The sequence below is a fragment of the Acinonyx jubatus genome, chromosome A2 (assembly GCF_027475565.1).
Source record: "Acinonyx jubatus isolate Ajub_Pintada_27869175 chromosome A2, VMU_Ajub_asm_v1.0, whole genome shotgun sequence".
In the NCBI taxonomy this organism is placed as follows: domain Eukaryota; kingdom Metazoa; phylum Chordata; class Mammalia; order Carnivora; family Felidae; genus Acinonyx; species Acinonyx jubatus.
The window spans coordinates 47,425,220-47,451,362 of NC_069383.1; the positions used below are offsets into that span (position 1 = coordinate 47,425,220).

The 26,143-nt window shown below is 43.0% G+C and overlaps 1 protein-coding gene across 5 annotated transcripts in view; it reads right to left on the bottom strand.

The window, feature by feature from the left end:
* Nucleotides 1-26,143, bottom strand: part of CHN2 (chimerin 2) — a 300,090-nt gene that overhangs the window by 2,767 nt on the left and 271,180 nt on the right. For all 5 annotated transcript variants that reach the window (XM_053218272.1, XM_027075183.2, XM_053218273.1 and 2 more), the window contains 5 exons: nucleotides 14,239-14,323; nucleotides 9,565-9,738; nucleotides 6,347-6,424; nucleotides 3,797-3,934; nucleotides 1,792-1,897 (listed from right to left, as the gene is read on the bottom strand). In XM_053218272.1, the coding sequence (XP_053074247.1) occupies nucleotides 1,792-1,897; nucleotides 3,797-3,934; nucleotides 6,347-6,424; nucleotides 9,565-9,738; nucleotides 14,239-14,323 (581 nt within the window). The remainder of the gene's footprint in view (nucleotides 1-1,791; nucleotides 1,898-3,796; nucleotides 3,935-6,346; nucleotides 6,425-9,564; nucleotides 9,739-14,238; nucleotides 14,324-26,143) is intronic.

Sequence of the window (26,143 nt, forward strand, 5' to 3'; positions counted from 1 at the left end):
AGGAGGTAGGAAAGAGGAACATTCTTCACTATCAAATTGCTCACATCTTCCCATTAAGTCAGGCACCATGCCTGGCCAAACAAGATGGTTAGCAAACCCTCCATGATAAAAGTACTAAATTATTGGCATTAAAGATTCAAAGGGGACATATCAGCATTTTTCCGGATAATGATACTTTGCCTTCCAAACTACAACAATTAGAACTAATTTCTTTCTAAAGAAATAATTTCTAGCTAATTAAAGACCAGGCTGGCCTTCACAGTCTTACTTATCCAAAAATTACTCATACTCTAATAAATTACTCAAAACAGAAACCTTCTGAGCTAAATGTTATTACATCTCTGATCACCATGCATCTGAGCAACAATATTTATATGTTTTATAAGGTAGAAAAATAAAAACACCACCCAGTGTTTATACAGTATTCTCAACTTGCTTCCTTTCACTTACTGAATGGATCTGTAAATTAGCGTAGACAATTTGTGGTTCATTTTATCTGTGAATGAGCCACTGCCACGGGTCTTCCGAAAACACACAGAACGGCACACAGAAATGCCCTGATCCCTCCAACATCTCAGAGACCAACTCACTGACCTTGCTATATACGTACAGTGAAGGAAAGAGCCTCACAGTTGAAGTAAAAGAGTCTGGAACCAGAGCTCTAGTGTCCTGTAAATACCCAGACATCTCCATCTATCTTACGTGCTGTCACACAGATAATGCAGTGCCTAGCTGTCTGTGGTGCATACCCTCTGTGATGGCCCCCTGCCCGTGATCCCTGCCTCCTGGAATTCATACTCTTGTCTAATCCCTTCCCCTGGAGTATGGGCTGTACCTAGTGGCTTCCAACAAATAGCAATTGAATGTCACTTCTGAGATTAGGTTACAGAGAGACTGTCTCTTTCATGTTGGGGGCTCTTGCTTCCTCTGAGGGAAGCCAGATGCCATTTTGTGAGCTGCCCATGGGGAGACTCACGTGGCAGGGCACTGAGGGGGTCCCCCGGCAAATAGCAAGAAAGGGCTCCAGTCACACGGCCTCTGAGGAACTGAATCCAGCCGACAACCTTGTGAGTGTGGAAGTGGATGCTCCCCTAGAGAGCCTGGCCATCAGTTCAACCATAGCCTCATTCTAGACCTTGAACCAGAGGCACCCAACTAAGCCACACCTGATTCCTGATCACAGCGGCTGTGAGATAATAAATCTCTATTGTTTTAAGCCTACAACTTTTGGGGCGATTGGTTACTTGGGGATCGGTCACTAATACATCAAGAAAAACAAGGGATCAGGGTGGGAATGGGCTTGCCCAGAAGCAAGGCAGTTCAGGAGTCCAGAACTAGAATGAGCCGAAAGAGAAAGAACAGAACGCAGAGGATAGGGCTGGTGTGGGAGGCCCCGTGCAGATGTGGACGCAGTGGGGACAAATGGCTAAGGCAGACTGTGGGCTCTGGATCAGCCTGCCTGGATTTCAGTCCGGTTTCCCGTTACCTCTTCACATCGGTTATTTTACCCCCTTAAGCGTCCACAATCTCATCTGTAACCTGAGGCCCCTAACAACCCCCACCTCACAGAGATAACACACGTGAAGTGTGTAGAGCACTTCCAGGCACAGAGTGAGGGTTCTAGCAGTTACAGATGGGGCTGCCTTCGCTAGACCCTCCCCACCCCCCCCGCCAAAAGAGGGTCTGTCCCCTCAGTGGGTTGGGGAGAAAGGTTATGAACCCTTGCTAATGCATTCACCATCCCTGGCAGATAGGGGTTGTGGAGGACGTGCCGAGGGGGTGTTGGCTTACTTCTTGAGGTGGATCATCAGGTACCGGAGGGTCTCATAGTGGGCGGGAGGCAGCAGCATCAGCACTTCATGGACGGCTTCCAGCCTCTCGTCTGCATTGGAGATTTCTGTAACGGCCCATGTGAGGTGTTAGTGCAGTGCTGAGACCTTCGCGCTTTCAGAGAAGTAACCAGAAGACTGGTTTGTTCTGGTTGGAGATGGAGGGGAAGTCTAAGAAGTTCATGCAATTTCAGGTAACATTTCACTTAAACTAAGCGACTCGTTGGTGTCTTGCCTTATTCCAGAAAGGCCTGGAGGTTGGGAACCACACCTGTATTCAGTGTGCACTGGGTGGGGGACAGGAGGCCGGACCTGGAGTCTGCAGTCGGGTATGTGTTTCGTGGTGGCAGGAACGGCGCTTTGCCCGTCCTCTGAAAGCTGGGTTTACGAGACAGCTTGCTGTCACGAGCTTTGATTTAAGCCGGATCGCCCGTGGTAGTGTTCTCTTGAGGTTGTCTGACAGTGTCTTTCTGGCAGGCTTCCATAACTGAATACACTCTACAACACAAGGGCACTGGCTGATGAGCCCGCCGGCTCAGCCTGCACCAATGGCACTTTTCACCTAAGCGCTGGCGTGGCTAACCCCGCTGGACAGTCCAGGTGAGGAAGTAGATACTAGGTCCATCAGCAAAGGGAGGAAACATGCATGCTTCTGCTTTTGAATAGGTACTGGCAGACATTCAAAGAAATGTTCCCCTGTGTTCCTCCTGGGGCAGAGGGCACTCTGTTGCCAGAACCTTCTCCACCTAGGACCACCAGGACCCATGCTCCTGGGTAAGCGTGGAGAATTCTCCTGGGTAGGAGAATGCTCCTACCAGGAAATAGGGCCATAACTCCCCAGGAAAGGACATCTTGCACTAATCCCAGCCTGCCCACTTTTGTGCCCGTCAGGCATCTTATTATTATACTTACCTTTAAATGTTACAGTTTTTATGAGCAATTCCTCACGGTGTGTTTGGGTTCTATGTCACTCATTGTAGCATCTGCACCTCCCCTTCCTCACTATGTTGCCGGGCAGAGGGCAGCACCCCTCCTCCCCCCAGAATGGTCCTCTCTCCTGACACCAGTCAACTCGCGTGCCACACGCTACATGAGCAACCGTGGGCTGAAGGGAGACCAAGGACGATGGTGTTCTTTCCCTGGCCCCGTGACCTCAGCTCTCTGAGCCTAGCTTTCCTGCTCTGTGAAATGGGATTATGAAGTGTGCCTCATCGGGTGGATGAGAAGCTTAAACTAGAGGCTATTATCGAGAGGTCCCGGCACGATACTTGACACAGTAGGTTCTCGGTGTATGATCAGTTTCGAACAACACCAGCGGGTCAAACTGGGGGCATGACTTCGATCGATTAGCAGTGGGGGTCTGCTTCACGGATGAACATAGCTAATCCGTACAGTCTTCACTGAAGAACACCGGATTTTTTACTACCGGAACATTCTTGCTTTCAACATAGAACAGCCCCTGACTGTGCGGGTGCCCAGGAGAGAAGTGACGATGGTGTGGAGAGACAACTGCCTGGCACCATTTCTCAGCTGAGTGGCTGGCTTCGTACAGGTTCAACTCAGCTGGTGAACTATGCCTGGTTGTCTTTTTAAAAAAATTTTTTTTTAACATTTATTTATTTTTGAGACAGAGAGAGACAGAGCATGAACGGGGGAGGGGCAGAGAGAGAGGGAGACACAGAATCGGAAGCAGGCTCCAGGCTCTGAGCCACCAGCCCAGAGCCCGACGCGGGGCTCGAACTCATGGACCCCAAGATCGTGATCTGAGCCGAAGTCGGACGCTCAACCGACTGAGCCACCCAGGCGCCCCATGCCTGGTTTTCTATTAACTGTACCATTGTGCCCTCGCTTGGCAGAGCAGGTGCTCGGGCAGTAATTTAAAGAGTTCCGAGTCTCGATTTTCTCGAAGTGAAAAGCATGATACTTAACGGTTTGATACGAATAAAAGATTAGCTCTCGATACTTACTCGCTGCTTCGATAAATTTGGGATAGGTGTCATAGGTGATAACAGGAATGGGTAAGTCTCTGAAGTACAGTTTAAGGGCTCCAGTGATGATGTTTATGTCTGGATAGATGTTGGCAGATATATCTGCCTTTTCACCGTCTGAAAAACAATCAACGATCCAATTCCTAATTAGGACCTATTTTGCCAAGTTAACACATGCCCACAAAGAAAGAAACGATCCAACGTGGATGCAACGTGCCCGTACAAGTCCAGCTGACTACTCTCACTTCTAAGAACACTGACATGCAGGAAGTAACAGAAGTTTGGGAAGAGCGATTTTGGGTCTGAGCGTAAGTGTAGCCAAGGGTAGTAAAATTGACCGAAAGTCGTTCTTTGGACCCAGCCTCTGGTAATTTGCTAAAAAGAAATTTAACATAGTCATTAATATTCCAGACACAAAAGTTCATAATGGAATAGCAATCTAATCTGAAATAATAATTTAAAAAAAATCAAGAAGCTTTTATATAGCTGCACCAGGATTCTTTGGATTTGGGTTTGAAGATCACAGACACAACAGGAAGAGTTGAATATCTTCAGTTTTGATTGTCTCTTTCAGGCTCGTGACGTTTCTTCTTTCTTGGTTCTGTCTCCTCTGCCCCTAGGACTTTAATCTGGGAAACTCTGACCTTCCTTCATGTATAGGTAATGTTATATTTTAACCTTTTTTGCAATCATTTTTTTTTTTTTTTTGAGCGAGTGCGTGCAAGCTGGGGAGGGAAGAGTCAGACGCTCAACTGACTGTGCCACCCAAGTGCCCCTCTGACAATCATTCTGAAGACACTTTTTGACTTAAAGTTATAATCATTTTGAGACGATTAGCATTTTCTTTTACTTAGAGAACCGAAAGAACAAATGTCTCATCACATTTGGTTCTGAGGATAAAAAAAAAAAGCTGCTAAGGAACAGAAAACAGGGAATGTAGCAGATATATCACCTGATCCCATTATTTACAGATTTAACAAATATCTACTGAGAATCTGCCATGTGCTAGGCACTGTTAGGCCCTGGGGAGTCAAAGAGAAAAAGACACATATTCCCTTTCTGTAGGTCTAAGTCGGAGTGGGAGTCAGGCATGCAACTCAGTAGTTACAAGGAAGTGGGAAGCTTGCTCGGCTGGAGGCATGTGAAAACATGGGGGTGGGTGGGGCCCAGGAAAGGGCAGTCAGACTCTTAGGTCAGCATGGGGTGCTCAGGGAGGATTCATGGAAGAGGAAACACTTGAGCTGACACCTGATTAATAGGTAAGCGTTTGCCAGGCAGAGGTGCCAACGCATTCTAGATGGACAGAACCACGTAAGCCAAGGCAGTTGTTCGTGAAAACAGGTGCACTTCAGTATTGCTGGGGCATAAAGTATACGGGGAGGAGCAACGGGCCATGAGCCTGAACAGATATGGCAGCCGGATCATCAGAGACCTTGTCTGTTCTACAGAGAGAAGGTTCTCTCTGGTAGGCTAGGGGTTCCAGCCGTTGACTGGCTTGACTACAATCATTTGGACTGTTCGGTAGAAATGTAGAATGAAAACGTAATTCAGAAAGAAATGTGCACCCCCACATGGCCTGCAACATTGCTCACAAAAGCCCAGACATGGAAGCAACCTGAGTGTCCGCTGATGGATGAACAGATAAAGCAGATGTGGTTTACAGTAAAAGGAATAGTATTCAGCCATAAAAAAAGAATGAAATCTTGCCATTTGTGGCAATGCAGATGGACCCTGAGGGGATTAGGCTGTGTGAAATAAGACAGAGAAAGAGACACCCTACGATCTCTCTCATACGCGGGATATAAACCAAACCAAATCAAAACTAAGCTCATAGATACGGAGAACAGATTGGTGACTGGAGGAGACGAGCAGTGAGGGGTGGGAAAAATGGGTGAACGGTTTTTTGTTGTTTGTCTGTTTCAATAGAATGAATAAAAATTAATAATATAGATTCATGGGTTCACCTAGCTTTCTCAGTGCGTCCCCAGGGTGGACCGTGGCGATCCGTACTTTTAACAAGCTCCCAAGTTCTCCGACCTAAGAGAGAATGTGACCTAGAGAACATTTGTCACAGTTATAAACAACAAAAGGGGTTACCTCCTAAACTTCCACTGGCTTCCCCTATTTCAGTGTTGGGCACATCCGCATCCCTATGCTCTGTTCTTTGGAGTTTTGGGAGAAAGAGAAGAGCCACTGAGATCCTTAGCTGGGGATGTAGAAGGACAGCCTGGTGCCATGTGGACTGTCTGTGAATGTTGGACATCAAATCAAGAGCCATAATGGCACCAAATGCTGGCTGCCCATTCAAGAAAGATTTTAAACTCATGGGATCGCTAGTCCACAACTTTTAAGGAAACCCTTCCCCCAGCAAGGCAGAGAACTATGTGATCTGTAAACGACTACTCCTTGGTTTCTTGAGCAACAACTCTCCGTAGCTCTGAAACCCATTCCCACCATGAATAAAATGTGGTTCCAAAAGAAAGGGAGCTAAGGATGCGTCATTTGGCGTTCAAGAAAGGCAAAGCCCACCTCTGTCAAATGCCATTTTGACATCTTCAATGTGTTCGGTGAACCCAGAGACTCTGTAAAGACCTTCCGACTTCAATCCTGTGGGGTAAAAGGAAACAGAGAGACTTTAACTTCCTGAAACATCTACAGAGGACTCTAATTTCATATATACACCGTGTGCTATAAATGAGAAAAATACAGTCAGTGCCCTTGTATATTACACACTGTCACACTGAACGATGCTGTCGCCGGACCTGCCCGTCTCAGTTTCCAGGCAACTCTGTCTTCATTTGCTTGCGCTGCAGTGGAAACCTCCCAGGGATCTGGTCTTCTTCCTGCCTGGCTTCACAAAGTGAACCCCTGTTTCAGATTCTCATCAACCTTGGTGCTTCCTTTGTTCATCAGACTTGTGGATTTGATTTCACTGCTTCAGGCGGCAACCCACTGTCTCCCCAGCATCATCTTAACCCATGTGCCATACTGCGTGCAGTGCTGTGCTAGGTATACATACATCCACGGGCACCTCTGTGTGATATATATTACCCTGATTTTATTCAAACGGTCTAAATTTTATAGCCTTTTGTGTTTAATCATAAATATCATATGTTCAATGTTTAACTAAATATAATCGATTTCATCGTTCTACCTTCAAATAAAGGATCATATGCACAGATGCCGAAAAATAAAATTTGAGTGATGATTCTGGAAACTTGATCACCGTATGTTTGGGCTAAGAAAAAGATGTGGTTTCTGCTCCTAGATCTTACTGATTTGTTAAGATATGTTCTAAAGCCCAGCCAGGTCCCCAAAGTATCCAAAGGGAGGGGGGGCCAGATCTCAGACCTTGCATGTAAGAAACTAGCTGCTATCAAACCATAACTACAGCAAAAATAAACGAACAAATAGCTTCTACAGTTGTTGCAATATACTCTGTCAAGCTCTTGATAACAGGAACTTTCGCTGCGTATGAGTATGTACTTTCCTGTTCTTCATTTGGGAAATATTTATCAAGTATATGCTCTCTGCCATATATAAGGGTCTGTATCAGGTCTGCATCAGAGACAACAAATGCATGACATGTACCCTGCCGGTCCTTCTCCCCGGGCTGTCAGAGACCTTCTTCACTGACCTCAGCTCCGCCTCCCACCGAACCCCACTCAGTCTCAGAACTTGACTCAGTACGGTTGCCCAGGTTGCCACACTGATTAACTGGGTTGGTCCACAAGATAAGAGAGAACTGGAGTCATCGTGTTCTAGTTGGCGGTACAGGTTAGCATGCCTCACTGTGGTTGTAATCTGCACGTGACACAGGCGATGACACGTGGCCTTCTTGTTTGGCCACATCACGCAGAAACAAACGGCCCCGAAAGAGCATTTGCAATATGGAATTTGCTATGGGTGGGGCATGAGATGAGACTTTGGCAGAGGTGGTAGCAAAGCGGGGGATGGGAGTCATGTGAATTTCTTCCAGCCCGTTCTCTGGTTCTGTTCACACGTGCAGGATGCCAATGCCTGCGGCTCCAATTCCTTTGCTGTGGCTCCCCAGTCCTAATCTGTGCTATTGTAACTCTTGTACGAGGCATGCTTAGTGCTGTGCTCCCCACGGACACGGCGGCAACTCTGCCCGTGTTATCAGTCGCCTCTGACGAGGATCACTACGGGATGATACCTCCTTCTCCAGAGAAGCTGAGGTCCTGAGTCCGGGCTCCAGAGAGGCTGGTGCTCTGACCCCAACTTGCAGAGCCCTCTGAACAACAGGACCCAGGGATGCTTTTCCCAGCTACTCATCCAGAGTCAGGGCACCCCCTTCTCAACTCTTATCCAGATCAGCCCCTGCAGCAATACCTTCACCAGGTCCCAAAGCACCCAGTGAACTCTGACAGCTAGAGCAGTCAAAGGCAGGAGCCGTTTTGTAACAATGTGAGATTAAATGAGCTAGTCTTAAGGGAACAGAGTAGCTATAGTTTTCATCCTGCGTGGAAAAGGGAATGATTTCCTCTCTCTAAAAGGCTTGGGAGAACAATCTATAATGTCCTCTTTTGTTTTGTTTTGTTTTGTTTTGTTTTGTTTGGGAAAGAATGGGATAGTTGGCCAATGCATAAATATCTGTAGATTACATTAAGCCAGTTTGGACACAATAACGGATCCCAACGATAGCAGAGCCCCTACATGGCAAAAATGGTTAAAGCCTCTGGGCTTTATACCTGGTCCAACTATCCACGTTACACCCAGCAGTCCAAATTCTCCCCAACCAGACTTTATCCACCATATCACTGAAGTTTTGGTAACTGCAGAGTAGCCCAACAAAGCACAAATAAAGGAAAATAGGACTCAATCATACTATGAAAAACCTTTTCACGGAAATGTTTCTATCTTCTCTGCCTTCTTGAGTTTTCACTCGAGTGATCTTTTTAGATCATAGATCTTTTTAATCTTTTCACGCTCCTCTTTAAAATGAACAGAAGCAATACGAGCGGTGAATTTCTATATGGTAAGAAGCATATGTGTTGATCAACAGTTTCTTTACCTATTTAATGGGGTCACTTTTGAAGACTCCATTCAGACTTCACCTCTGTCATAAACCCTTTCTGGACTGTCCTCAAATAACACTGAAATGTCTTCTGAGACTACATGGTGTTTTGAATACACACACCTGCAACATTGATTTATTTACTCCTCTGATTCTTTTTTTTTTTTTCATATTTATTTTTGAGAAAGAGAGAGAAACAGAGTGTGAGTGGAGAGGGGCAAAGAGAGAGGGAGACACAGAATCCGAAGCAGGCTCCAGGCTGGGAGCTGTCAGCACAGAGCCCGATGCGGGGCTTGAACTCATGACCCATGAGACCATGACCTGAGCCGAAGTCAGACGCTCAACGGACTGAGCCCCCCAGGCGCCCCTACCCCTCTGATCTGCATACTACAGTGTCAGTTTCCGGAAGGTGAGAACTGTGACTTTTATATCAATGTGTAGTACATAACAAATGGCTTATCAAACATGTTGAATGCACAGATACAAGGTTTGGGTACAAAACAGCACTGATGTGGTTGGCTGGATTTGGCTTATTTGTGTGCGTGTGTATGCACGTGTATGTGTGTGTGTGCTGGGGTAGGCCATTTCCCCAACACGCTCTCTCAATAGTGGAGAGAGAGTCAATTTAACAACTATAAGAAGGTTTCCTTGACAACAGTAAAAACAAACAGTAAAAACAAAATCACATAACAAGGAATTTTTTCCAAACCTCTTGCTTCGATTTCCCGTATGCATATGTCCACCACCATGGGCCTCTGAGTGTTGTGAGCCTTTACGAGTGTTGTGAGGTCACAACAGTACACCTTCTTGATCCTCTTGAGATCAGGTTGACAGTCATTGGGAACGTGCTTGGAACACTGTTTGTGTACGTTCAATCCACAGTCTGTAAACAAAGAAGCCACATTAGCCCTGCCTGGCCCTTTTGTAAAAGCCCGACACAAATTATATGTTACCAAAAATAAAAATGAAAACACCCAAGGGTTTGCTGTATTTTTCTGGAACGCCCATCCCATTTGGAGGTGATATTCTCTACAACATGAGTATGAAATCCACCTTTACTCACAAAACTCTTAGAGAATTCCATTTTTCTCATTTAGCCTTTCTGTTGCTGGACCACCAGAATAGAACATTTCGCTGAGATTCTTTAGTTTTGGTGATTAGCTAGGTTGTTTGTGTGTGTGTGTGTGGTTTTTTTTTTTTCTTTTCTTTTTTGGGGCTGGAACCTTTGGGTCCATGTGTGGACTTCTGGGTTTGAATTCTCAGAGTTCGTCTTGGCTCATAAAGGGCACCTAGGACTTGTGCTAGGTTGTTTTCCTAAAGTTCTGGATGCTCCTTTTGTGGAAGACATGATTACTCTCTCTGAAGGAATCTCTGATCTTTGGTCTGTGGACCCATGGCCATTGGCAACTTCTTCCCCTTTCCTGGAGAGTTGCCCATAGCTTTTAGTACCTTCCCCTTCTTGGGAGTTTGGGTAGGCCATTTTTCTTTCTACTTACCTTATTTTGACATCTGTGAGTAGAAATAATGTCTAACTAGATACCGGTGGGAGTACTTAAGAGTTTACAATTTAGAACAATGCCATGTAATGTGATGATTAGAGTAATTATTTATAAAGCTCATATCAAGATCCAAAGCTGAAAAGGTACTTTTAAGTTCAATGAACACATTAAAAGCTTTGTTAGCAGTTGGTATCCACTGACAGAATTTCTCTAACAAGACACAGTCTACATTCTGGAAAATAAAAATCTAATGCTGAAGTTGTTCAAAGTTGATGTGCTGTCTAGTCAAAGCACATATATGTTATACACATACATAATAATGAATGTTATAATCAGCTGTTTAACAACAAAAAAAGCACTTAACCACACCAAGGATTTGAGAAAATCTGAACTTTGATAAAATTATCAAAAAATGATTTTTGAAAAGCATTACATGATTTTCATGTAATTTTTAGGCTGAGTTCTATCTACATTCCTTCCAAAGAAAAAAACCAGTTCTTAATCATCTTAGCTTTATCAGCATGAGAAATTCATCAAAGCTCAAGTAAACTTCAATAATATTTTGACAGATCTATTTAGTTGGATGTAAATTTGAGCAAATGGAACCAAACAGAATTGGTTTGTTCTCTTGTTTGGCTCCCCTTCTATAAAATAAGGATGATAATAGCACCCACTCCTAGGATTATCATTAGAAGCACCTAAATTAATCTGTGTAAACTCTAAAGTGTGGTGAACACTACATGTGAATTAAATAAAAGAAATGGCAAGTGTTAGAGAAAATACAAGGCTACCTGGCCAGCTCTTATTATTTCACTAGTAAGTTTTGCTATGTTCTTATAAATTTCATTGAAAACAATGTCCAGGGGCACCTGGGTGGCTCGGTCGGTTAAGCGTCTGACTTCGGCTCAGGTCATGATCTCATGGTCCGTGAGTTCGAGCCCCGCGTCGGACTCTGGGCTGATGGCTCAGAGCCTGCTTCCGATTCTGTGTCTCCCTCTCTCTCTGCCCCTCCCCCGTTCATGCTCTGTCTCTCTGTGTCTCAAAAATAAATAAATGTTAAAAAGAAATTAAAAAGAAAACAATGTCCAAACATTGTGATAAAATATACGTAACATAAATTCACCATTTAACCATTTCTAAGTGTACAGTTTAGGGGCATTAAGTACCTTCACACTGTGTGCAGCTGTCACCACTCCCCATCTCCAGAACTTCCATCTTCCAAAACTGAAGCTCTGTACTCATGAAACACTAACTCTCAGACCCTCCTCCACCAGGCCCCTGGCACCACATTCTATTTCCATGAATTTGACTATCTTTTTTTTCAAGTTGATTTTATTTATTTTGAGAGGCGGGGTGGAGGGATAGAGAGAGAGTCCCAAGCAGTCTCTGCTCTGTTAACATGATGTCCGACGAGGGGCTCAATCCCACAAACTGTGAGATCATGACCTGAGCTGAAATCCACAGTCGGATGCTTAACTGACTGAGCCACTGAGGTGCCCCTGAATTTGACTACTGTTGATGCCCCATATAAGTGGAATCCTTAGCATTTGTCCTTTTGTGACTGGCTTCTTTCACTTAGCATGATGTCCTTCAGGTTTATTAATATTACAGGATAAGACAGGAGTCCCTTCCTTTTTAAGGCTGGATACTCTCCCATTGTCTTGACATACAACGTTTGGTTTATCTTTTGATGGACATTTGGGTTGCTTCTACCTTTTGGCTATTGTAAATAATGCTCTTATAAAAACAGGTGTGCAAATATCAGTTTGAATGCTTGCTTTCAGTTCTGTGGGGTATAGACCCAGAGGGGGAATTGCTGGATTATGATAATCCTATGTGTAATTTCCTTATCAACTTCTTTTTAAGATCTGAAGCAACAGTGTGTTTCTGTAGAGTTAAATACGGAGATTTTATTAAAATTAAGATGTTTTATAACATATAAAAATATTCAGTATTTGCAAACGACTACAATTCCAGATGCTATAAATAAGGTCTAGTTCGTTTAAAAAACATTTAAAACATGTAAAATACAGAGAGTTGAGAGGCAGTGATGGCTATTCCTAACCTTTAATGAACAGTTTTGAGTTTTCCTGCAGCTCAGTGGAAATACGAGGCCAAATAGTGGCCACTGGCGAATATTAACATTTTAACCCCAGAATATGTTTTATAAAAAAAAAAAAAAGAACAGAAAAAAAAAAAAAGAACAGAAAAAAAAATGCTTTTATCCCAGAGAAAGTTGCAATTCACAGCTACTCCAAATTCCAGAGTTGTGTTCTTGTAATACTGACTTTGGACGGATTTTGCTGCTCAAATTGGATAATACCAGCAATTAGGATATTTCTGGTAGGTATAATCTGGACAGCCTGAATTGATGACCACTGAGTAAATTAGATATTCCACCAGTTTGCTCAGTGGTTGAGCCGTGAGATGCTCCGTAACTCCCAGTAAGACTTTTGTATGAAGTAGGGTATCTGGAACGTTCCTGGAGAGGCTGCCTCTGAGCCTGTTTGCTGCTTGCATGGATCTCTGATGGGGGCAGGTAGCGTTAAACCACTTACACAAACACGACCTGAACCATCCAGGTGCCACTACCAGTGATTGTCGTATCTACACAGTAGAAGCAAAGGAGAGAAAGGATGGAAGGTCCCACAGTCCTGTGAACCAAAATGGGCAGGATGGCGAAGTATAGTGTCATTAGCATATGTTATTTTAAATGCCCCATAAGACTTATTTTTATTTATTTATTTTTTTAAATTTTTTTTTCAACGTTTATTTATTTTTGGGACAGAGAGAGACAGAGCATGAACGGGGGAGGGGCAGAGAGAGAGGGAGACACAGAATCGGAAACAGGCTCCAGGCTCTGAGCCGTCAGCCCAGAGCCTGACGCGGGGCTCGAACTCCCGGACTGTGAGATCGTGACCTGGCTGAAGTCGGACGCTTAACCGACTGCGCCACCCAGGCGCCCCAAGACTTATTTTTAAAACTCATGCCCTAGCAAGGAAGAAATCAGTCATGGTGTTGGTAAACCCAGTCAGAATACCGCAAGAGGCTATTCTCACTCCTGGCAGAACTGCTTGCCAGAAAAAGTGTGGCGAGACGAATTAGGAGACCCACTTACACGTTACTTTGGCAATTCTTTGCTCTTTTGTTAGCCGTATTGTAGTAAGACTTGCTACACGCTAGCTACGTGTCAGCACTGGGCGTGTGTGTCCAGTTCTAGGTGGAAACATACCGAGGATTTCAGAGTGCTTTGAACATACGTGCTGTCCAATCACGCTCTTTAGTTGCACTGCTAATCTGATAACAGAATGGGTTCTGGAGCTGAATCCATTTTCCGCCACTTCCTATGTGGCCGAGAGTAATTAACACATACCTCTAAGCCTCGGTGTCTTTATCTATTCAATGGGGAGAATAATTGCAACTCCTTTAAGGTCTTTTGGTGAGGCTGCAGGGCATGATAAGCAGAAAGTGCTTAGTTCAATGCCTGGTAAGTGGTAAATGTTTACACTAGCATTTCTATTTTTATGCCCTGCCTTTTGTAGCAAAGTGGGGATGGGAAGGAAATGTGGTTTTTCTACCTTGCAATTCCATTGGAATTGGACTACTTAAGGACTACTGCCTATTTTGGGTGGCAGGTAGGTGCATAAGAAAATGGACTTGCTTGGTTCTTTTTCTTTTCTTACATAAACATGAGATGTTCCTTCTCATTCCAGCAGACACCTAGAACAGTCTCTCTATTAAGCAGAGAGATGCCTTGAACCTTCCAGAAAGCTAGACTTTCGAGCTAACCTGAGTCTGTTTCCCAACTCTGGAGAAATGATCTCCAGCTCAACATCACGACCCTTTATATACATGGAAAAAGATGAAGGAAGTTCCCTGTTTACCTGAGCACCGAACCCCTTGGGCGATGAGCCCCCACATGAAGTTGGCACAGTATTCACACCAGTGCGGGCCTCGGAACGTGTGGACCTGTGATCCCAAAAGAAGAAAAATGTCAGGACATTCAGTTATTTGAAGGCAGGTGGCCTCAGACGTGACACACATGGACGACGTCCAGAAACGACCACCTCGGTGGGAGTGAGCATCCCTAACTGGGCCTTTTCTTTCCAGCGAGGCGGAGTTACAAACGGACTGGAGAAAACAGATATGCTTCGGTCTTTGAAAATCCTCTATGACCCACCATGCCCTAGGCCAGAGTCAGAAAGCAATGTAGAGCACCACTAAGATTATAGGGCCGTGCCATCAGCTAAGGAACGACACGCTCACCACCCCAAACAAGGCACCGCGTGCGGACAAACCCAAGATAGCCCGGGGCCAGTCGCTGTAACCTGCATTTAGCTCAGCAAGTTCTGGAAGGCAGAACTCAATTACTGTGTCCTTTTGACCAAAGTTGCTCCATCTGTAGAATATCGAGGCAGGTATAAATAAGACATGATTATGGGAAGATTAAAAGCTTCGAAGTCTTTGAGCCACTTCCCACTAAAAAAAAAAAAAAAAACCCCACAAAAACACACACACACACACACACACACACACACACACACAAAAACAAACAACCCCCCAAACCAGGCATTAAAAAGAGAGGAGTTGGCTGAACATGAAGGTTACCAGTAGGGTCTATAGAATTGCCTTCCCTAGAGACAGGGTCTGGATTCAGCATGGCCGGGTGTGGCCTACGGGTGTGCAAACCGAAAGCCCTTTCTGATTGGCCAAGGCACAAGTCTTATTGGTTAGCACCCCAGACAGTTAAATATTTTGAATATGATGAAGTAAGGATGGTTTTATCTTTAGTTATTCAGGTACAGGTCCTCTTGTGACTAGACCGTGTGCGAAGTCTCGATTTAAAACAAAGACAAAACAAAAATACTTGTCCTCTAACACCAGTGAACTTCAAGACACAGAACCAGGAGATTCCTTGAAAGCAGACGTGGCCATGGTAAGCCGAAACCCACCACAGGCAGTCTGCTTGGAGACATACAAACCTACTTTTACAAAATTAAAGTATTAGGAGACATTGCAAAGGACTTTCCGAGTTGTAAGCCTCCATCGACAAATAAATGCAGACGATATTATTCCTTTAGCAGACTGGGAGGCCAGTATGCTGTTTTTATTTAACACAAAAAGATAGTAGGATAACAACTATGGATACCGTTTGGGAAGACGCTCATCAGAGCCCTACTTAAAAAAAAAAAAAAAAGAAGAAGAAGAAGAAACATCAGGGGCTCCTGGATGGCTTGGTCAGTAGAACACGCAACTCTTGATCTCAGAGTCATGAGTTTGAGCCCCATGTTGAATGCAGGGTTTATTTAAAATTAAAATTTACATTGAAAAAAAGCATCACTTTGGGATCTTTATTTATTTATCTATGCCAGTAACTGGGTATATATAACATGGCAAACAAAACAGGTCTGGTTCCGTTCTACTGGAACTCACAGATTTGTAAAGGCCGAGAGAGTGCACACAAGTTAAAAAAAAAAATAAAAAAAAGAACAATTTACGACCATGGTTTCTATGCAACAAAGCTAAGTTATAATAGTCTTTTGGTATTTTAGTTTATCACTTGCAAACTGCCCAGTATACTATTTCTGCTTTGAAAAAACAATGAAAAAAAAAAAAAAACCAAACCACCTCTCGGAATTGTTTTTACTAAAAATGGGTAAATGTGCTGTAAGGAAACAACGCTAAGATATGACAAGGCCTCCTTGTAGGAATGCAGAGAATTTATCCCAGGGAGTGCCTGCCCTCTTGCAGAGCCAGAATGCCATGGTTCATTCAGAGGCTCGCTCAGATTCAACGTGATACTGAAAGAATCCCTCAGTAAGAGGGTCTATTGGTAGTTGAGCATTTTCTAAATTTAGCAATCCAAGGATTCTTCATAATTTACTAGAAAGACTCTAAAGGGACGTTGCGGTTAATAACGGCAACAAAGTTAGTCGGCTGTTCATATACTGTTGCAATGGCCAGATCAATAGAATAAACTGTGTGGAAAGGACTATAAAAGAAAAAAGAAGGTTGTGACTAGAGAGACTTAAGAGGGGCCCCAGGGTTATCCACAGTGGTGGGGAAGGCTGCTCTTTGAAAGGTGACCTCTCGCTGCTTGAAAGAGGGGAAGAGCCGGTCTGGTGGGGGCAGGGTTGGAGAACATTCCAGGCAGAAGGAAGCTAGGAGGCCCTGCAAGCGAAAGAGCTTGCTGTGACTGAGGACTAAAGGCCAGGGTAGCCAGAACACCAGAGCGAGGGAGAGAACTCGGATGACGCCGAAGGTAGGAAAGGGCCTTAAAGGTTTTAGTAACGAGTATAGATTTTCTTTTAATCTAGGTCCAATACGAAGCTCTTCAAGGACTTTAAGTAGGAAGATGATTTTTTAAGAAAAAAGATGTTCTGACCACCATGTTGAAAACGGATGGGAGAACATTTGTAGTGAAAGAGATTCAGAAATCAGGTAGTAGTTTCTTCAAGTTGAGAAATGGTCAAGGCCAAGATCAGGGTACTGAAGGTGGAGACGGGAAGTGGATGGATTGGAGATATATTTCAAAGACAGAATTCATAAGACTTAATAATAGAATAAACGTGGCTCTTGGAGGAAAAGAGGAGTGGAGAATGACTCCTAGATTCTAGCTTTAGAAACCAGGTGGATGGTGAGGACCTTTGCTGAGATAAGGAAGACCCCCTTTGGGGGAGAAATTCAACAACTGAGCTCTGGACAATTTAAGTTCAAAGGCGAGCAGGAGCCTTTGAATTCCTGAGAGCAGGAATTCACACATAATTCAATAGCTCAGAGGAGTAAGGGCTGGAGGCGTACATTTGGCTCACCCCTGACAAATAAACGGTAATTAAAATTGTGTAAATGGACAAAAACTATTAGGGATGGAGAGCAGAAAGTGAAGAAAATAGAGCTCAACCCAAGCCCTCTGTGCTCCAACACTCAGAACCAAGAGAGTCAAGTGCTTCGAAGGCCAAAGGGTGAACAGTATTTTAGGGAAGGAGTGGTCAACCGTGTTCAATGCTGGGAAGACGTCCAGTTAGATGAGGACTCAACACTGATTCAGACACACGAAGCTACTAGTAACCTTGGTGAGAGCAGTTTTGCTGCATCGGTGAGGGCAAAGGTCACACTCAAGTGACACGAAGAATAAATGGGGGGTATGGAAGTGGAGAAATGCGTAGGCAAATTTGTCCGGAAATTTGGCTATGATGTCCAGCAGAGCAACGAAATAGCTCCAGAGACCCCAGGGAGATTTGGGTCAAGGAGAATTTTTTTTTTTTTTTAAGTAAAAAATGGGAGACATTAGGGCATGCTCACTTGTTGATGGGATTGATACAATAGGTACAAGAGGCTGGAAATGTAGAGCAGAGGGAGTGAGGGAGGGATGATCTTGAAAAGCTGAGAGATGTTGAGGTTTAGGTCATACATGGAAGCAATATTCAAAAAGAACAACAGATGAGGTTTTTCTAGGATTAGTAAAAGCACAACATCTCCAGATTCAGAAAAGCTGAGTCTCAAACATGGTAAATTAAAAAGATAATATAACCTATATAGATTTTAAAGAAACTGCAGAATGCCAAAGAACAATCAAAATCCTAAAAACAAAACAAAACAAAAACACACAAAAACCCAGTTATTTTTGCCAAAGGACAGCAATTATGATGAAAACGGTTCCGTTCAGCACAAAGAAGCTAGAAGATCATGGAAAAATTTCATCAAAGAGCTCAGAGAAAATTACTGCCAACCTAACTTCTGTACTCCAGAGTGGGGATAAAATAAAAGTATTTTCCAGACAAATGCCAAGGGTGTTCACACACAGATCCTTACTCAGAGAAATACTAGGGGGTATATACATCTGCAGGAAGCATACTGAACCTAGTGGCAAGAACAGGATTCCAGAAGCCATGGTGAGCAAGGGGTCAATCTAATCAAGCTCTATCTGCATAAAACAATAACAAGATGACTAATTTCAGGGCACTGAAAAACAGAGTGAAAAAATGGCATGGAAGATAGGAGGGGCTTTAAAAAGTCAAAGCATTCTATGGTTCTCATCGTTTGGGATACGTACGTAGAGCTACTCATTAACTAAGTAAGGAAGATTTTAAGTTAATTACACGTGTATTAGATTTTGGAGTATACACAAAAAGGGTGGAATGGAATCTATAAAATGCCTAAGGGAAAATGAAATAAAGATTTGAATAAGCCAATGAAAAGCAAGAAAGAAGAAAACAAAGCAATAAAAAAAGCACAGTAAATGGGGGGTGTGTGAAAAATCCTTATTTGTCTCTAATCACAACACATATGGCTCTAACACCAAATAAAAGCCCGAAATTTGCAGATATTCAAAAAGCCTTTGCAAGAAACACACTCAGAACATAATGTAATGGAAATGTTGAGAGTAAAGGGATAGAAAAAACATGCCTAGCAAATGCTAGCCAACAGAAATCCCAAACAAATGTCCTGATATAAAGTTTATACTTTTTTTTATTAGTGATAAAGATGGTCATTATATAATGATTAGAGATTTAATTTTACCCTAAAGATATAATAGTCCTGAGCTGTTATGCACATGACAACATGGTCTCAAAAAATATAAAGTAAAAGTGGAAAGAAACCGAAGACAGATTGACAAACCCATAATCATAATGATTTTTAACATCTATTCACAGAAATTAATAGATCAAATAGGTTAAGTTAACATACTGGATACAAGAGGGACCTCATATCCAATAATTTATAGAATATGTACTGTTTAAAAAAATGCAAGAAATGTGTACACAAACTGACCACAAAGCAAGCCTCAACCTACAGAAAAGAACTGACCCAATACAGGCCATATTCTGACTATAAGTCAATAAAATTAAAGATCAATAATAGCCAAACCCCAGTATATTTGGAAATTTAAAATAATTCTAAAAAATTAGCAAAGAAAAAATCTTAATGGAAATTACCAAATATTTGGAATTGAAAGACAAAACACTCCTTGTGGGGGTATAGAAGCTTTCAATACCTGTATTAAAAAGTATAGGTTGGAATTTTTTTAAAGGTTTAACATTAATAAGCTAAGCATACTATTTAGGAAGCTAGAAAAATAATGAAGTAAAACACAAAATAATAAAGATTATTGCCGAACAGAATCATAGAAAGAAAAGATAAAATAAAAAGAATAAATCACCTCCAAGGTTTTATTTTTATTTTATTTTATTTATTTATTTATTTTTAATTTTTTTTTTAACATTTATTCATCTTTGAGAGAGAGAGAGAGAGACAGAGCATGAGCGTGGGAGGGACAGAGAGAGAGAGGGAGACACAGAATTTGAGGCAGGCTCCAGACTCTGAGCTGTCAGCACAGAGCCTGACACGGGGCTGGACCCATGAACCACAAGGTAATGACCTGAGCCGAAGTCGGACATTTAACCAAAAGAGTCACCCAGGCGCCCCTCAAAGGTGATTTTCTAAAGGATTTATAAAATAGGCAAACTTTGGGCAAGACTGGTCAAGAAGAAAAACACAAGTGCTAAAGAGACCATAAATGCAAATGCAGTAAAGATACTAAATATAAATCTTGAGAATACTAGCTTTATACTAAAAAAATTAAAAGTTTTGTGACATTGATAATTTTCTTTTTTGATGTGGATACTTTTTTTTTAATGCTTGTTTATTTATTTTGAGAGACAGAGAGAGAGAGAGAGAGAGAGAGAGAGAGAGAGAGGGAGGGAGAGAGAGAGCCAGCAAGCATGAGTACAAGCTGGGGAGGGGCAGAGAGAGAGAATCCCCAGCAGGCTCCACACTGTCAGTGCAGAGCCCCACATGAAGCTCGGACTCACGAACCATAAGATCACGACCGGAGCCAAATCAAGAGTCAATGTCCAACTGACTGAGCCACCCAGACACCCCTGACATGGATAATTTTTGTAAAGAGTGTAAATTATCAAAAATTACCCAAACTACTATGGAAAACCCAAATTCAATTATATCCATTAAGTAATTGAATCTGTAGTAAAGCATCTACCCTCAAATAGTTAATGAACCCAAATGATTTTATTTAAATTTTTTTTTAATGTCTATTTATTTTTGAGACAGAGAGAGACAGAGCATGAGCGGAGGAGGGTAGAGAGAGAGGGAGACACAGAATCCGAAGCGGGCTCCAGGCTCTGAGCTGCCAGCACAGAGCCCGATGCGGGGCTCGAACTTACAAGCTGTGAGATCACGACCTGAGCTGAATTCAGACAGCTAACCGACTGAGCCACCCAGGTGCCCCCCTAATGATTTTCTTAAGTTTTATCAAATATTTAACAAATACATCATCTCTAACTAACATAGACTATTCCAGATTGGAGGAGAAAAAAAAAGAAGAAAAGGTCCAGCATTTGCTTTATGAGCTAATATAATCTTGACTCAAAAACTATACCAGACCATGAAACTAAAATTATAGGTCAATTTCAATTATGACCATAAATGTAAAAATCCTTAAAAAAAGATCTTACTGAATGTAGTGTTATATTTAAAAAAATGTCACATCAAGGGGGGCTTATTTCAGGGATTTAAAGTAGATAACACATCACTAGAATTCACCACAATAACAAGAGAGAGAAACCACACAATCATTTCAAAAATTAGAATACAACAATCAATAAAATTCAACATCCATTCACAACAATAGCACTTCGCATACTAGGAATAGAGGGAACTCTCTTAAAAATAGTTGATTAAAGGTATCTCTGACACACGCATAATGGTCATCACATTTAGAGAGGAAATATTAGAATAATTTCCTTCAAAGTCAGCAAAAAGATAGGGCGGTCTGTGAATGCTTCTCTTGGGCATTATCCTGAAGAATTTAGCCAGCATAATAAAGTAAGACAAAGAAATATATAACTGAAAGAAGAAACAGGCCATCAAGTTTCCTTAATTTAAGAGCAATATAAAGAAATCAGAAGCATTACTACACATAAATAATACCTCATTTTATTGAACAATAAAATTAAAGGACTCCATTTACAACAAAATCTAAACTAGTTAGCAAATAACTAAAGACATTAACGACATAAATAAGAAGAGAGATGGTCTATATTCTTGCACAGCAATACTCAGTGTGATAAATATGTCAGTTGTCCTCCAGAAGTTTATAAATCCAATATAATTTCAGTCCAAATCTCCATGGTACTTTTCACCAAACCTGACATGATGGTCCTAAAACTCATAAGAATAAAGTCGAAAAGGCTAGCCACAATGATTTTGTTTTTATTTTTTTTTTTAACGTTTATCTTAGAGAGAGAGCGAGCGAGCGCCTGAGTGGAGGAGGGCCAGAGAGAGAGGGGGACACAGAATCCGAAGCAGGCTCCAGGCTCTGAGCCATCAGCCCAGAGCCCGGTGCGGGGCTCGAACTCACGGAGCGCGAGATCGTGACCTGAGCCGAAGTCGGACGCTTAACCGACTGAGCCACCCAGGCGCCCCTAGCCACAATAATTTTGAATAAGTAAAAGAATGTAGGAAAATAGCTCTGGCCATACACCAAGACTTCTATAGTAACAAAAAAGTAAAACACTGCAGGATGGGCCACCAGACCAGTAGCATAGAGCAGAAAGGGCAGACACAAAGTCACACATCCGTGGAGAATTGGTGTATCTCAGAAGTGGCTTTACAAATTAGTGGGGAAAGGAGGTCAGAGAGATGAAGTATTTCCTATGTCATCCACCTGTCCACCCACTCATCATTCACTCGTGTATCTCAGACTTACATGCCGACTGCTTACTTTGAACCTGGCACTGTACTAGTCTTTGGAGATACAAAGTCTGATGGATCAGAGGAGGAAAGACCTCCCTGCGCTCAAAGATCTCATCTGTAAGAATAAATAGGCAACATAAATAATGATCCTATGGTAGTATAACAGAGATTACAATAGATTCTTCCTGAGAAGTCCGGGGGGAAAGTGATACTTGAACGGAGTTTTCAAGGATGGAGAAGACTTCACCAGACTGGGGAAGACAGAATCTGGTGGGGAAGTTGTGTGGACTGGGGTGGCAGATGGCTTAGGGAGGACATTCTAAGAATGGGAAACAGCATCGCCAGAGGCCAGTGAGGGTGGGCTTGGTTTTTGAAAGGTCATGCAAAAAAGGGGTGACAATTTTTTTTTTCTGGAATATCTCCAGTGGGTAAGAAATTGCGTGGGAAATAGCTCCATACCTTGGGGTAAAAATGAAAACACAATGTCTAAAAAAAGAAAATAGAATATTTAGAAATTAGGAGACTAGCTATAATTTTATATATATATATATAATTTTATATACATAATTTTATATAAATTTGTCTGTTTACTTTACACAGACAAAATAGAAACCAGCCTAATGAATGTTTCAGGAAAATACAGGATACCCCAGCCATAGATTTTCTAAAATTTCACTTTTTAGCAATATTAAAAAAAAAATGATGCATATCAAAATTGCATTCAATGCTTATTGGCCCTGCCCATGTTGACCAACATCCTTTCCCATCAGTACATCCCCACCGCCTTCGATCTCATTTCTTCAGCCAAACAAATGCAGACAGACATTTTTTGAATAGCAAAAAACTTCTGTGTCCCCACAAATGCACATTCCCACAGAAATAAAACAAAATGGGGACAGAGGGGAACGTAAAGTTAAACATTATTTTAGGCCCACTGCCTAATTTCCTCTTTGTGATGGGCCACACTGTTTATTTTCATGGCTGATCTATTGTTCAATTTTCTTTTGGGTCCGCAAGGGCAATCTCTAAACGGTAGACTAGATGTAAGGCTGAGGTCACTCTCTGAACGCATTCTGTTTAGGGTTGAGTTATGATGGCTACTCTCCCAACGAAATACCCCGTATCTTGAAAAATCACTGATCAGCTTTTTCCATTCTGTGAAGTTTATTGATTTTCAAGAATATCTTTTCAGAAAAAAGGACATTTTGCCAACTTTAAGGCAGTAACTAAAATACCCTAGACAGGAAGAAAATACCCCAGACAGGAAGAATGTCGGTCCAAGACCATTATACTGGGCATGGTCTGCCTGGGATTCCAAAACCACACCAAACAGAAAAAGATGATATTACGGGAGATAAGGTATGTTTGACAAATAGCCCAGGAATGGCCACTTAGTGCAAACAAGAGCCAGATTTGTCAAGAAAAATCTCAGGCGTTCAGCGAGTATCCCCTGACTTGACTCTAAATGAGCAGGATGTTGTTTGTCTCACATCTGCTGAATCTGGAAGGCAGTATTCCCTCGTGGTTTCATAACTAGTGTGTTTCGATGGGTCAGCGCAGACCCCATCCAAGTGTGTAATCAGCTCAGATCAGGTTCTAGACTGTAAGAAAGAGAAAGTGCTTTTTGTGACGTGCTACACTTGAGAAAGTTGTGCTTTTCCGTGTCCGTCAGCCATCAAGATTTCTGGACCTTGGCACTAGGGACATTTCGGGCTGGATAAATCATCGTCACTGTACGCTGTTTAGCAGCATCCCTGGCCTCTACCCACTAGATGCCAGTGGCACCCGTCAGCTGGAACAGCCACAGATGTCTCCAGACTTTGCCAAATGTGCCCAAGGGGCAGAATAACCCTGATAGAGACTCATTGCTATAAACTAAAACCACATCGCCTCAGCCGGTTGTTTTTATTGTTTATATGAAAAATGAGAACTTTAGGGGCGCCTGGGTGGCTCAGTCAGTTAAGCAACTGACTTTGACCCAGGTCATGATCTCGCAGTTTGTGAGTTCGAGCCCCGCGTCGGGCTCTGTGCTGACAGCTGGGAGCCTGGAGCCTGCTTCAGATTCTGTATCTCCCGCTCTCTCTGTCCCTTCCCCACTCGCATTCTGTCTCTAAAAAATAAACATTAAAAAAAAAATTTTTTTTTTTTAATGAGAACTTTATTCTTTTGATTTTAAAAGGATTCTTTGGGTCAAAGGCAGCTTTGTCTTAGCATAGGAGAGGGGGCTGGAGGTGGCTAACATCACTTCCAGCTACAAGTTGCTGGGTTTTGGGGGTCAGGTAGTCCAGCTTCTGCCCAGAGTTACCCCAAGGGCTTGTCTGTAGTCACCCAGGGGGTCAGCTGCACTTGGCCTCCCGGGCTCAGCCAAGGGTTCTTCCTGTCATCTACTTACTGCTTTTCTCATAATCATGTGACAAATTAACTCATGAGAAATTAGGTTAAACTTTGGACTTTTCCCTCTTGCAAGATCAGATGAAATAATGACCTTGACGTGAACCTTTTCAGATGTAATGTAAATATCCGAAGGGAATCGCTCGGTCTGTGACAGACGACTAGGACCCCCCCGCCCCCCCCCCCGCCCCCGCCCCCCAGAAGCCTGCTCAGTAGAGGTGCCTGAGGGCTGGGTGTGTCAACCGAGATACCACTCATCCCCCAGATCTGTCTATTCAGCAGCTGTTCTCGTAGCCTTAAAAAAGGATTTAATTTCGAGGACACTGATTGCCACAAAGTTTTTCGGGTATCTCCCCATTGCATAAAGTGACATGAGCTAGTGGTCACTTCCTCCCAGGTTCATCAGGGTATCAGCACCAATATTCTTGTGACAATGCCCTGCCCTCCAATCCTCCAGTGCTTCTCCATGGTCTAGTGCGTGTTTTCTCGATCCCAGCACCACTGACGTTGGGGCCAGATCACTCTTTGTGGTCGGGACTTGTAGGACGTGCTGGGCATCGCAGGAAGTTTAGCAGAATCTCTCGCCTCTACTAGACAGCCCGTTAGCACATCCCAGTTATAAGGATCAGACATGTCTCTAGACCCTGCCAGATGTCTAGGCGAGAAGCACTCTGGTTGAACACCTCCCAGTGGAAGAAGAGCTCACATTCTTAGGTCTCCACTGGTCTTTCTTGTACCTGGTAGTGCCTGGCACAGGGCTGGCCCTCAGTCCATATTCTCTGAATAAGAAACTGCGTATCTAAATAGTTTCCCCATGTTAGAACTTTGAAAAAGACCCAACGAATATGCACAGTGATCATTGGTGCTTTTCTTTTTCTCCTCACAAAACACAAAAGGAGTATTTCTCTGGACTTAAAATGCCAGAATCAGCCATTTAGTCATTTAGAATAGCCCCTTTGATATGTTCTTTGGAATAAAACAAAATATAAAATTCATAACAGCTAAGCACTTGATATGGGTCAGACTCATGAGTAGATGATTTACATTTGTGTAACAGCTTGACCAAGCCACCGCCCTGGTGTGTGGCCTAAGCAAGGGTTTGTTGTCAAAATCTATCCTCTTTCCACGAGGTTCCGATGGTTTGTAAAGGATTGACAATGACGGTGTTCCAATATTTACATGAAAACAGGTCAAGGAGGAATAAGACAAGCTTTTAGTCAGACCCTGACAGGCAGAGAAGGCCCTCGCCTATGTGAGAACCGTGTCCAAAAATGGTTTCCTCTCTTGCCTGAAATCCCTGCCATGAATGAAATTGCATTGGATAAAGGCACCGTGCTATTGGTTTCAAGAGGACCCATTTACATTATTTTTACGCTTATTTATTTTTGAGAGAGAGAGAGAGAGAGAGAGAGAGAGAGAGACAGAGCGTGTGAGCCAGGGGAGGAGGGCAGGCAGGCAGACAGACAGACAGACAGACACACACACACACACACAATCTGAAGCAGGCTCCAGGCTCCGAGCTGTCAGCCCAGAGCCCAACGTGGGGCTCGAACCCATGAACTGCGAGATCATGACCCAAACCAGAGTCGGATGCTTAACCGACGGAGCCACCCAGGTGCCCCTGGGTCTTTCATTTTATATCCAAGGTGATGAAGTCTGCCTTTTTCCTCTGAGTGGTTCCTTCCA